The sequence below is a fragment of the Lactuca sativa genome, chromosome 4 (genome assembly GCF_002870075.4).
Source record: "Lactuca sativa cultivar Salinas chromosome 4, Lsat_Salinas_v11, whole genome shotgun sequence".
Taxonomy (NCBI): Eukaryota; Viridiplantae; Streptophyta; class Magnoliopsida; order Asterales; family Asteraceae; genus Lactuca; species Lactuca sativa.
In genome coordinates, this window is record NC_056626.2 from 196403220 (window position 1) to 196416489 (window position 13270).

Below are 13270 nucleotides of genomic sequence, written 5' to 3' on the forward strand. Positions count from 1 at the left end.
TTTGTAGTGGTTCGGTTTTAGATGAGAGTCATAACCGAACCATATGTATTTGGTTAATCAAAATTAGAGACTGCACCATTTTTTTTAAAAATGGTTCGGTTATATCAGTTAATTTGGTTTTTGTTTGGTTTTTCGGTTAATGTGTACACCCCTACAAACCGAACCTAAGTAGGGATGGAAATAGGTCGGAGTTGGTTGTCCTTGTATCCGTCCCCGGCTCCCTAACCTTGCCCCCATCCCCGACAGATGTGCGGAATCGAATCCCTTACCTTTTAGATTTTGAGCTCACCTCCGACCCATTCCCAACTTATCACCCGTCCATTACCGATCTATGAATAAAATAAATTCAACTTACACAAAAAAAATATATTTAAAAATTAATAAACAATCATGACCAAATGTCATAATAAAATTATGTTCTCACATCATAGAGTTTAACAAGCATAAAAAGAAACCCATGCTTTTAATATTCCCTTGAGAAATTATTGTCTAAAACGTATAATATATATGTGAATAACCTTGAAAAATTATTGTCTAAAACATAAAATATTCAAACTGATTTGTTTTTATACAATAGCATATATTTTCCTAATTGTTTAACATCGTTGGTTTGTTAATTACCAAAATCCAAATACAATAAAAAATATATTGGTGACTCGAACTAGAAATCGTGTTGCACAAATTCACTTAATATAAAGGCTGAGCTCCTATTTGTCTATTTGTAAATTGTTCAACCTTTTGCCTTTATAACTTTTATTATAAATACTCCTCCTCTCATCTTTCCAAACCCACAAAAATTTACAAAAATATCAAAATATTCTCAAAATTAGTTTACTTACAGACAGCGGAATCAAGAGCTGTAGGGAGTGAGGAATTAAAGTGTCCCCATAATAAATTTTGCAGCTTAAACATATAATATATATGTGAATATATAATCGCGAAGTCTCGATAAAGCTTTATTCTCTGTGATATTCTGTAAGTTTTCTTTCTGTTTCTTGCTTTCATCTTTGATTTATCTAGTAATTTGTTGTAAGATTACGCTGTTTTGATGAAATTGAGGAAATACGCAATCTGGGAATTCCCTAATCTAGGAACATTTTGCTAATTTTTACGTATAATATATGTCAACTGAGTTCATGCAAGCATGTTTTAATTGCATCTTTGGGGTTCACAGCTATGGATTGTGGCTAGTGGCTACACATCGAGTTTCTATAATCGAGGTGTGAGACTTTTTTTTTCATCAATAAATCTATTATATTATGCTTATATGCTTGAAGATATTTGTAGTTTATGCCCTATTTACATATTTCAGTTGACCAAATTTGAATGATTATTAGTTGTTTGTACTTTGAATCATGGCAATTAACTTTTGATCAAATTCGAGAAAACTCTCACATGAGAAGCATCAACATAGGGCTTTTTTGCTAACTATTCTTTTAATTTTCATTATTTTACTTGCAACTTATGTAAATTTGAGTTCATTTTGTACATCTTTTAGATTGGTCTTTAGGGTTGTTGTAGTGGGTGTTGATTAATGATTAAAGACTGATTTCAAATATTGTTATTATATTAGGACAAAGCGAATAGTTTAATTTTGTTTCTATGGATATCTTATTTTAATTGTTTCATAATCATGATAAAACCAAAAAGTTCCAAATATCATAAAATAAATTCGATCTAAATTTCCATTCTTTGGCCTATCATATTCATACACTCCATTGATAAGATTGTTAAGATCAAGATCTTACCTATAATCAATTTATGTTTTGTAAGATCGTTATCGTAAGATTGGATAAGAATCGAAAGATCCTACGAAAATGAACAAGTCTTCAAATTTGTTTATAGTGTCTTGTTTGTGTAATACTCATTATAATTTAATATTAATTCAGATAATGGCTAATTGTTTGTGTAATACTCATTATAATTTAATATTAATTCAGATAATGGCTAGTTGTGTGTGAAGTTAGCTTTAACGTTTTTAAGCATGAAATATAATTCTTATTGCCATAAGCTACAAAATTTTGAAGAAAACATCAAAAAACAGAAAACGTAACAAGATAATGATGATCATATACACTAAAAGACATAAGAGTATAAAAGACATAACAAGATAATGATGATCGTATACAATAAAATATCTTTCAAAAAAAATCATATACAATAAAAGACATAAGAGTATAAAGAATAATAACATGAGTCAAAATGCTCTCCCTAATTCAAGACGAATATGTGGTGATACTCGATGACATTTTTTTCTCATGTGATATGTGATGTTAGATTTGAAGTTTTATGGGCGAATATTTTAGGCTCAACTATATGATAAAGTAAAAAGTGTAGGGATCGGGTCATGTTTAAGATCATAAAATCGTGATCTGAATCTTAACAATATAGATCTTGCTTCAAATAGATCATATTCGCTTGTTGGATCTTAAGATCTTAAGTTCAAAATTAAGATCTTAACAACCATGGATGGTATTGTTATTACATTCAAATTGAAATTTGATATGTTTTAGCTTATTTCATGGGATGATTTTTGTAACCTTCACCCAAAATTGGTATTTTAACAAATTATAATAAAACCATTATGTTTTTGGTTGTTTTACGGCTTAACCATCAATGTTTTATTCATTTTTTAATCCATAACATTTTCAAACGTTACAAAATTAACTATTGGCATGTATTATGTAGTACCGTAAATTAACTATTGGCATGTATTATGTAGTACCGGTAATATTTTTATATTAGATTTTAGTAGGAATTTTACAAGTTAACATGTAAAATTGTCCGAGATAAGTTGTTAAACTATTTTGAAATAGTTTTACCAGTAATTTTAGGAAAATCATTATATCTTTAATAGTGTTAGAAGTTAACTATTTTTGAGTTGTAAATTAAGTATAAGCTATTAACCACAAAACTACAAAAAAATATAATGATTTTTTAATATGGATACCAAACTATTTGTTTGTTTATAAAATGTCATTATTTTAAACAAAATACCAAAAAAATAGGTAACAAACTATTTGTTTTTGTTCACAAGATACAAATACAAACTATTGAAATAATGGTACTTTGTGAACACAATGATTCGATTGCTTATATTTTAATGGTAGCTTCTTAAAATAACGGTGATTGATTAAAAAGAAAACATTTCATTACCCGTTTATAATATAACATATCTATTGGAAAGTGATATTTCCATTTGATAAATTGATTCATCCACTTGAAATGTATGTTTTACCAACTTGTACTATAACTATAATGGTATTGTACCTCATATGGATGGATCAAATTATTAAATGGAAATATCACTTTCCAATGTTTTAGGCACAACTATAGATATGATTTAGTTATGAAAAATAGTTTCATAAATCAATGGTGATTAGTGGAAAAAAACAATCATTACTAGGTTATGACATAAATCATTTGTTGATGTTTTAGGGCACAACTACAGATATGGTTAGTTCTAAATGGTAATTTATTAAAACAATGGTGGTTGGTGAAAAAAACGGTTAACGTCATTTTTGTTTAATGAAGTTTCACGAAATGTTTTAAATGGTTCCTTAGGGTTTTTTTTCTTGCATTATGAGGGAACAACTTGAGTTTTTTTTATTAGGTTTAAATGGTCATTTTCGAAATGTTGTTGGGGTAAACTGGTTACCCATTTCCATGTCATATCTTGTTGTGCAACTAAAGCATCAATACTCTATAGTTTACACCTAATAAAATTATAGACAAATTTTCCTCCATTGAATCTCTAAAGAATTCATGTTCGAGTTTTCAAGATTCATCATCTTCGACTGTAAATTTGCAGTGTTGTTCTACATACAATTTCATTTATGTAAAAACACAATATCAATCTTTGGACAACCATCAGGGAATACATCATTCTCTCATTTGTAACTCTCGTTCTGGTTTTCAATATCATCGATCATGTTCATGACATTGACAATGATAGAACATATGGACTTAAACTCGTCAGCATGTATGCCACTATTGACTTTATAAAGGTCAATTTATGCTACCCATATTTTCCAAAAATCATTGAGCTAATAGATTTCTACATGAAAACTGGCATCGAACACACAGTGTATGTAGTTAGGATTTTCGGTTCAGAAAAACACTATATTTTCTCTTATTTATGATTTACAATCCAATTTTCGGGAAGATTCTTCTATATGGAGAAGATTTGAGAAATTTCAATCTATGATGGTAAGGAACCAACTAGGGTTTGTCCAACAAGAACCTGTAATCTCCTCGACATAAAATTAAACAAAATATAATCTACCAAGATCAAACAAGCGGCAAGAATTGTAAACACGCACCATAAGCATTTTACCAACTGGATACGAAAATCACGTAGGTCTCGGCGGCGTGGATTTAACACTGGGGCAGAAAGTGATAATCGTGATTCCATGTGAGGTGTTGGAAAAGGCATCGATCTTGTTGCTTGAAGAATTTGATGGTGCTATTGAATATGAGTCGAGACGTGTAGTGCAAGAGGCTCTTGATACACTTTTGATTGGAATTAAAATAACGATTTAGCTGTGAGAGAGCGTTGATGATGAAATAATTTGATAAAATATCGAGTACCTTCTATCATTATTCGTGATATATGATGCGACTAGGTAGGTCAAGTGGCATATTAAAGTGATTATATTATGTTAGGATGACCAACTCAATAGAACAAACAAGGAAAAAAATCAAGGGACCACTGAAACTAATTCGTGAAACTTCTTTACCCAATAACGACATTAACCGCCCATGATAAGTAAAAAAATCAAAAATTTATACATTACGTACTGGAAAAGCAACAGTTCAACTACGAACACCTAATGAAAACTATCCCTGATTTTTGCCCTACGTGAGCGTCATTATTTTCCAATCACCTTTTCCTCACCACAAAAGTAATAGGAAATGGTCTCACCACACCATCTTATTTTTTACATATTCAAATATGTGTAATAATATATCAATATTATATTTTATTTTTAGGGAATTATTAAATCATATATATATATATATATATATATATATATATATATATATATATATATATATATATATATATATATTAAAATGGAAAAAGAAAGATTGCTCGTTACTTGTTTATGATATAACCTATTTATTAATGTTGTAGTGCATAATTAAAAGTATGATTTAGTTTTAAATAGTGGTTTCCTAAAACAAATAATGTTGTTTAGTGAAAAAAAACATGTCTTTATTAGTTTATGTCATGACCCATTTATAAATGCCGTGCCCTCTACAAGTATGATTTAGCTATGAATTAATGTTTTTCCCTCTACAAGTATGATTTAGTTATGAATAGTAGTTTCGTAAAACAATAGTCTAATGAAAAAAATATTGTTTAGTTGAAAAAGAAAACGTTCATTACTGTTTATGACATTATTCATCTATTAATGTTTTAGTGCACCACTACAAATATGATTTAGTTAAGAATAGTTAGCATATAATCTTAAATTTCTACAAATGTAGTGTAGTTCATAGTGGTCATATCATATGGATCCATCTCTCTCTATCTCTCTCTCTTTTTTCTTATTTAAACCAATTATAATCTCCATGTAAATTACCTAACAGTTATTAATTATTTAAAACACTCTAAAGATAGTTTTTTGTTATTTTTAGTGTTCGATATGACGTTTGAACACATTAAATTGTATAATGTTTAATGAATAACCACATCAACATATTTTCAATTTTCATACAAGTTTATTATTTAATTTCTATAATTAATTGAAATCTACAAAATTTAATAGAACATATTTACAAAACAATAAATAAAAGTTTGTTTTTTTTTTCTTATCAATTGAACATTTAAAAGCTTTATAAACTCCATAGTAATTAAATGTATACCAGGCATTGAAGATTTAGCTAACCATTCCAATAAACCATGTCTTATCTTATCATGCTCAGAAGATCTTATATTTAAAAAAAAAATGATTAATTAACATCAAATATATGTTTATTCATTCATATAATAACTATGAGAAGTTTGTATCTTATATAGATGAATCAATTGTTTTTTCCAGATTTAACTTAACTTTATTTTTTCTTGAAAAATATTTTGCACTTTTTCATTTTTCTTACAATTTCGTTTTTTTTTTTTTCGAAAAAATTGTTAAATGTGAAGATTTTTCGAGAAAAAATAAATTAAAATCTGATGTGTTTTCCGTAAATATATATATATATATATATATATATATATATATATATATATATATATATATATATATATATATATAAGGTTTTTTCAGAAAAAAAAAGTGATTGAGATTTAATCAAAAATTAATTCATTAGACTTAGACGATGTTTGGTTTAGCTTTTCACAGCCCAAAAATCATTTTTGGAAAAATTACAAAAAGTCAGGATTTCTTGACTTTTCCAAAAAGTTCATTATACAACTTCAAAAGTAGCTTTTAAAACTAGTTTTGCCAAACATTTTTGCTTTTTTCTTTTCCAAAAAGAACTTTTGGGTTGTGAAAAACTAAGTCAAACACCTCTTGTTATTAAGAAAGTATTTTACGTTATAAACAACTTTGAAACTATCATTTCTTACCAAATTTTAATTCCTAAGAAAAATATATTTGATTAGATTCATTTGTAATTAACAGGATTTCTTCCTTGTTTCAAGATCATGCTAGAAGGTCCAACTTTCCTTGTTTCAAGAGAATTACCAACTGCTTGTGAACAAGAAAGCAACTGGACTTACAATGCCTTCTGTGTCACCTCACTTTCCAAGAGTAAGACTTCAAAGCCATCCGAGGGCAATTTAGTCATTTCACACTCTGAACCCAACAATTCAAACACTAAAAAACAACAAGACGCCAACAATCATTCAGATTCCACTTCATTAATCAACCAAATCGGCCTCGACCTCACAATCAACTGCCTTTTACACAATTCAAGATCCGACTATGGTTCAATCGCCTCACTAAATCGCAAATTCCGAACCCTAATTCGAAATGGCGAACTTTATAAACTTAGAAGAAAGATGGGTATAATCGAACATTGGATTTACTTCTCATGTAATCTTTTCAAATGGGAAGCTTTTGATCCAATCCGCCATAGATGGATGCGATTACCCACCATGGACTGCAATGAATGCTTCATGTGTTCAGATAAAGAATCATTAGCAGTAGGCACCGAGCTTCTTGTATTCGGAAAAGAAATCGACACAAATGTCGTTTACAAATACAGCATCTTAACAAATTCATGGTCACCGGGAATCGAAACCACTACCCCTAGATGTCTTTTCGCCTCCGCAAGTCTCAACGAAATCGCCATTGTCGCCGGCGGGTGTTCTCCGTCTGGTAAGATCTTGAACTCAGCCGAGCTTTACAATTCAGAAATCGGGACATGGGCGAGACTGAATAGCATGAATAAACGAAGGAAAATGTGTTCTGGGGTGTTTATGGATTCGAAATTTTACGTAATTGGTGGAGTTGACGAAAATTTCAACGAACTTACGTGTGGGGAGGTTTACGATTTGGAAACTAGGGTTTGGACTGTGATTCCGGGTATGTTTCCGGTGGCGGCCGGAAAGGATGCGCCGGCGATGAGTAAAGCTCCGCCTTTAGTGGCGGTTGTGAAGGATGAATTGTATGCGGGGTTTTATGAAGAACAGGAAGTGAGGAGATATGATAAAGGGAGGAATGTGTGGGTTAGGGTTGCGGGGTTGCCGGAAAAGGCGAGTTCTATGAATGGATGGGGGCTTGCTTTTAGAGCTTGTGGTGATGAGCTTATTGTTATCGGCGGGCCTAGGGCGGCGTATGGCGGAATGATTGAATTGAATTCTTGGAGGCCCGATGAAAGCCCGCCTGAATGGAATTTGCTTGCTAGAAAACCTTCTAGTGGATTTGTTTATAATTGTGCGGTGATGGGATGTTAAATTTCCGAAATGTTTTTTTTTTTTTTTTTTTTTTTTTGTTATTCAAATCTAAGAAAAATAAATCTAACATAATTTTCTAATTATTTATGAAGTTTTAATCAAATGCACGTTATGCATTTGGGATGTGATTTTTTTTAATGAGTTGTGATTTTGGACTATAATATATATATAAAATATCCAATTTTATTATTTTTATTTGATGAAATTACAATGTGTACCATTTGTTCGGTTGAAAAAGAAAAACTTATGTTGTTTTTTTAATTTTTTTTGGTTAAATTTAAGAAAATATTTACTAAAATTAAGCTAAATTTATCCTTTTTTTTCTCTTAAAAGTTGCAATTAGCCAATCATCTCTTTTTATTTTTCTTTAAAGAAATGTGACTACAATACCTTTTTTACACTCCAATTAACCAACCATTTATTTGTATTAATTTTAAGAATGTTACTGAAGTACCTACTTTTTTTTGAACGTTTACATCCTTTAAATAATAGTTTCTTGTTTTATTTACGACCAACGACACCTAATAAAACAGTATAAAGACACCTGATAAAACAGTATAAAGAAAGCATAAATAGTAAAAAGGACTTTTTTTGTTTAGTGACCTTAACATGTAAAAGATGTTTAGTGACAATTCTAGAAAAACATAAATAGTTGTTGGCCAATTTTGACTTTTAATTTAACTTTGTTACTTTAACATCTTGTATATGCCATCGGATTTGAATAGCCTTGATTTTCTTTTCTGAATATGGTATTGTGTAGGATAAGATTAGTGATGACTACGTTAAGTTAATAATGGAAGCCAAGTTTTAGTTTTTGTTTCTTGTAAATATTGAATGTTAAGATTTCTTATTGTTCTATGAGTTGTTTGCACCTCATTGTAGGTCTGTTAAAAATAACTGATACTGGATTAAACCGACCGATTCATTCTCAATTCGGGTACTTTGGGTTAGATAATTCGGTTAACCCGATATTTAAATAGTTCGGGTATCGGGTAGGGGTAAAAAAATCGAGGAATATTTGAATACTTGATTTTTTAATTTTTATTTAAAACTAATTTATATACTAGCTATAATAACTATTGAAATTGTATAGATCCATTAATTTATATATTATTGTTTCTTCTAGTTTAAAGTAAATACCATATGAGTTTATTATTTATACAGTAAAAAGTAAAAACTAAATGATGAAACTGAAATGGAGTTTTGAAAAGGGAAAATGACTTATAAGGGTAAAAGTAAGTTTTAAAATCATTTAAAAAACATCATTGAAGTTTGACATGTTCAAAAAACATCATCCAACTAAGGGCTTTGTATAAAAAATACCATCAAAGTAAACACTTTGTTCAAATCTCACCTAATGGTAATCCAATCTTTCAAGTAAACGAATGAGTTGGCATATTATTGCCGAGTTGACATATTTAGCTAGTGTGTTGGTATATCTACAAGGCATTATATGAAGTATACAACTTAATAAATCGATTTAGGGCACAATGCATACGACTCCTCTTGATCGATCAACTTTTCAATGCCTTTCCCTGTAAATCGTTCAACTCCAACTCAAGCTTAAAAATTTCCAAGACAAAGAGCACGATTGATCGACTTATTTTTCTCATGCTACCCTTCATCACCTAATCGACTTGTTCAACTTTTATATCACATTCTGCTCAATTTCACAACAGATATCAATCTTACCTATAGAATATGGCCTGATGAATTAGAAATAGAATTCAATTTAGAAAAATAGGACAAAGGGGTCACAAGGGTGTAATTGTCATTTTTAAAATCTGCAATTACTTTGTTAAATGAGCTTACATGTAGATTTCGTAGGAAAAATGAGACAAAATCGTCAAAAGGGCATAATTGTCAAATTAGCTTCCATGGATTGTTTTAACAATGTCACATGGATTATTATGATAAGAAAAGGGCATAATCTGTTTTATAAATGTAATGTACTTGTTGTATGTTTAATTTGTTTTATAACTGTAAAGTACTTACTGAGATGTATTTTAAATGAAAGGACAAAATTGTAAAGAACATTGCCTTAACATTTAGGGGTAAAATGGTCACACATAGGAGACAAGGGTACAACTAAATTACATTTATGTGATATTAATCCATTAAGACATTAATGTGATATTAATCTATTATTATTATCTTCTTGGAATCATTGAGGTGTACGAGGTGCATTGGGACAAATTGGAATATATCAAATTCAACGTAAAAAAAGGTGCAATACTGGAAACAACAAATGGAATATATCAAATTGAGGTATGTATCTAAACCCCATATTTAGGTTAATTTCATTTTTTTAATAGACGCATATTAGGGTTTCTCCTTTGTATTCAAGTTTATATGTTCTGTTGGGCTTTGAGCATTCTAACACTCCTAAGATGTGCATGCAACCATAAATACATTGGATCTATGTTTTCTCTATTATACATGCAAGCTTGAACTTTCCAAGGTATTACCCTAACTAGCATACAAAACATTGATACTTGGGTAATAAAACAAGTTAGATAACATACCTTTTCTTGTAATTAGAAACCTTGGACCTTTAAGAACTTAGTGCCCCAAGTGTTGCACCTCAAATAGAATCACACAACACCACAAACAATTGGAATAACTTGAGAGAAGATTATATTGCACCAAAATTGGGTAGCCCTCACTTATGTATCTTAAGTGCCGATTGTGCTAGTATGAGGCTTCTTTATATAGTGTGTACATTAGGGTTACACCATGTAACTCATGACTTTCAACATTCCTCATGATCCATGGGTTTTGACCTCCATGGAGTATCCATGGGTCACCACATGGGTTTTGCACAACATGAAGAACTATGGATCATAAGCCCACTTTATAAAAATGAATGATTAACCAAATCAATCCCCAATTATTTAAGTAGTCTCTTTTGATCACAAAATTAATTCCAAACTAATTATTGATCAATACTAATTAAATAATATGATTTCATATTAATATATTAGAACTTATGATATATTAATAAATCATAAATATCCTCTTCTCACAAAAGTCTATCCAAATTGTTCCGATGCCATGAAACGTAAATGGACCATGTTACTCTCGGGTCAAGTACATATCAATAATAGTTATGGGCTTAGACACCTAATCTAACAGTCTCTCATTTGGATAAGTCTAATAACTATTTTTGCAAGCATGACTCCAACCCGACTAGCAATCGTAGTGATGAATTGAAAAACTCTTTAGATTGGTTAGATCTTCAACAAGTTAATATAAAACAAATAATCAAACAATGTAAACACGAGTTGAATCAAAACAAAGCTTAATGATTCCAATATAGTCACACCTCAGCAGAGCTTGATAAAGAACTTTCGCTGTAGAGGTGAGCTAGGGTTTTACAATACCATTAATGAAAATAATAATGAAAGCCTTAATGATAAGATTGCATGCATGCAACTTATATACTAAACCCTAAAACAAAACACACAACTGGACAGGCCTAAACCAATGACAAAACTGGACTAACAACCGAGCCCAAGACGCAACACTATAAGCCCAACAATCTCCCCCTTTGCATTAATTGGGGCGAGACTTCACTTAGGCGAAGTTGAGGAGTTCGCTTCACAACATTGAACAACCTTGGAATGATGGCAAGTATAGTTCGTCTGAAAGCCAAATACCACCGAAGCATATCTGAAAACTGCTTCTTGTATGCCTTATTTTTTTGATCACATTCATGGATAACCTCAAGAATATGCTTCAAGCAGGAATCAAATAATAGATGTTTATCAGCAAGAGAAAATAGACACCTTTGACCCTCACGTCTAACAAACATAACAGTCTGAAACTGTGGGTCTATTTTACCATTTACCATCAGCTCAATGTCACCTGCCTTCCCGATTGGCTTGATTGAGGGCTTCTTAGTATAGCGGTGGCAACCTCTTGATCCATCTTTGCTACTTCATGAATGTAACACACCATAATACGCTTGATGTGACCTATTATTGGTTCATACTCCTTTGGGTTGGCAAGTAGAATGTTGTTCTAGAGAATCCAATCATGTGGATTCAGATTCGGTAAATCAGCAAGTGAGATTGTATGAGCCGAAACGTCTGATCCTTGGGTCACTTTGAGCTTGATATTAAGGAACTTTCCTGCTGGAGTAGGTTTCAGTACTTTACCTGTTGTGATCTTCTTGCTACTCCAAGTCAGGTACTGGGGTTGAGAGAACTTATGATAGTACTCATGCAAGTCTTGATCAACCTTCGGGTCAAGAGAAGGAATTGCCACTATAGACTCAAATCAATGAAAGATGAAGGCATTGCAAGTGATCGACATATTGAATTGAGAATCTTTAGAATTCTCAACATCAAACGAAAGAATAGGCTCTAGCCAATGTGAGCTTGGTGCTTCAATAACCTCCTTTCTAAGCCTTTCTAGCGACCACAGAGGAAACTTCAATTTCCTTTGTTTAAGCAAATTCTCTTCTCTCTCTCTTCATTCTCTTGATTGATCGCTTCTAGAACCTTATCTTCAATATGTTGAATGGGGGGCTTGGCTTTGTATGAACTTGTTTTAGGAGCCGTTTCGGCTTTGTATGAACTTGTTTTAGGAGCCGTTTCTTCTATATCATCAACATCATCCTCATCATCATCATCCACAATGCTTTTTCCTTTATTTTAAACACCAGAACCCGAAGCTTCTTTCCCCTTTGGTTCAGTAACCACCTTCGGTTGTTGAGGTTTCGGTGGTTGAGGTTTCTGTGGTTGAGATGAAGGCTTCTTTTCTTCTCCCCCTTGTTGCAGAGGGACAACGGACTCCGGAACACCCTCAATGCGACTTAGAATATCAAGAGCATGCCGCTACTTCTCAGCAAAATGTTTTCTAACAGATATTGTAAGAACTGAATCACAAGCTTCGAGAAGATGAAGAAGAATTGAATGTACATCACCAACTTAGCTTTTTACCACACACCGCTCCGCACATAGTTCGTCAATTTCCTTGGTCGCTTGATTGAGCTTCAGAGTCTGGGTTTTGAGTTGAGTGGTTTTTAGAGAGAGTTCATCCATCACTCTACTTTCCAAAGCAAGATCTGCCTGAAGTTTATCCAAACGCTCAGAGACAGATACTTGTAGCTTGACTTGATCAAAGGTTAAGTTCTTTCGAATCGCCTCAAAATGCTCTTTCTCTTTTTGAAGTGATTGAGTTAAGTTCTGAATCGTGGCGTTGACTTTGTTGGCATTTTGCTCTGCAGCACCCAGTAAAGACTTAAGAAAAAGATTAGCATTTTGAATTAGTTTATCGACTTTTGTGGTCACTTCAGTGCATACTTTAGTTGAAGCATCAATAGCTGAAGTGGCTCTGGTGATTAAAGTTTCGTGTTCC

At 31.6% G+C, this 13270-nt stretch overlaps 1 protein-coding gene across 3 annotated transcripts; it reads left to right on the plus strand.

Moving 5' to 3' along the window:
• The first annotated feature begins 740 nt into the window (after positions 1-740).
• On the plus strand, positions 741-8099 carry LOC111905829 (F-box/kelch-repeat protein At1g74510). 3 transcript variants are annotated; one of them, XM_042901255.2, is made up of 3 exons: positions 741-975; positions 1175-1220; positions 6630-8099. In XM_042901255.2, exon 3 carries the CDS (start codon positions 6653-6655, stop codon positions 7904-7906), a length of 1254 nt encoding a protein of 417 aa, XP_042757189.1. In that variant the 5' UTR covers positions 741-975; positions 1175-1220; positions 6630-6652; the 3' UTR covers positions 7907-8099. The 3 variants fall into 3 exon arrangements, with proteins under 3 accessions (XP_042757189.1, XP_023757317.1, XP_042757190.1); XM_023901549.3 differs by lacking the exon at positions 1175-1220; XM_042901256.2 differs by lacking the exon at positions 1175-1220 and having other exon boundaries at positions 6650-8099.
• Positions 8100-13270: the final 5171 nt, after the last annotated feature.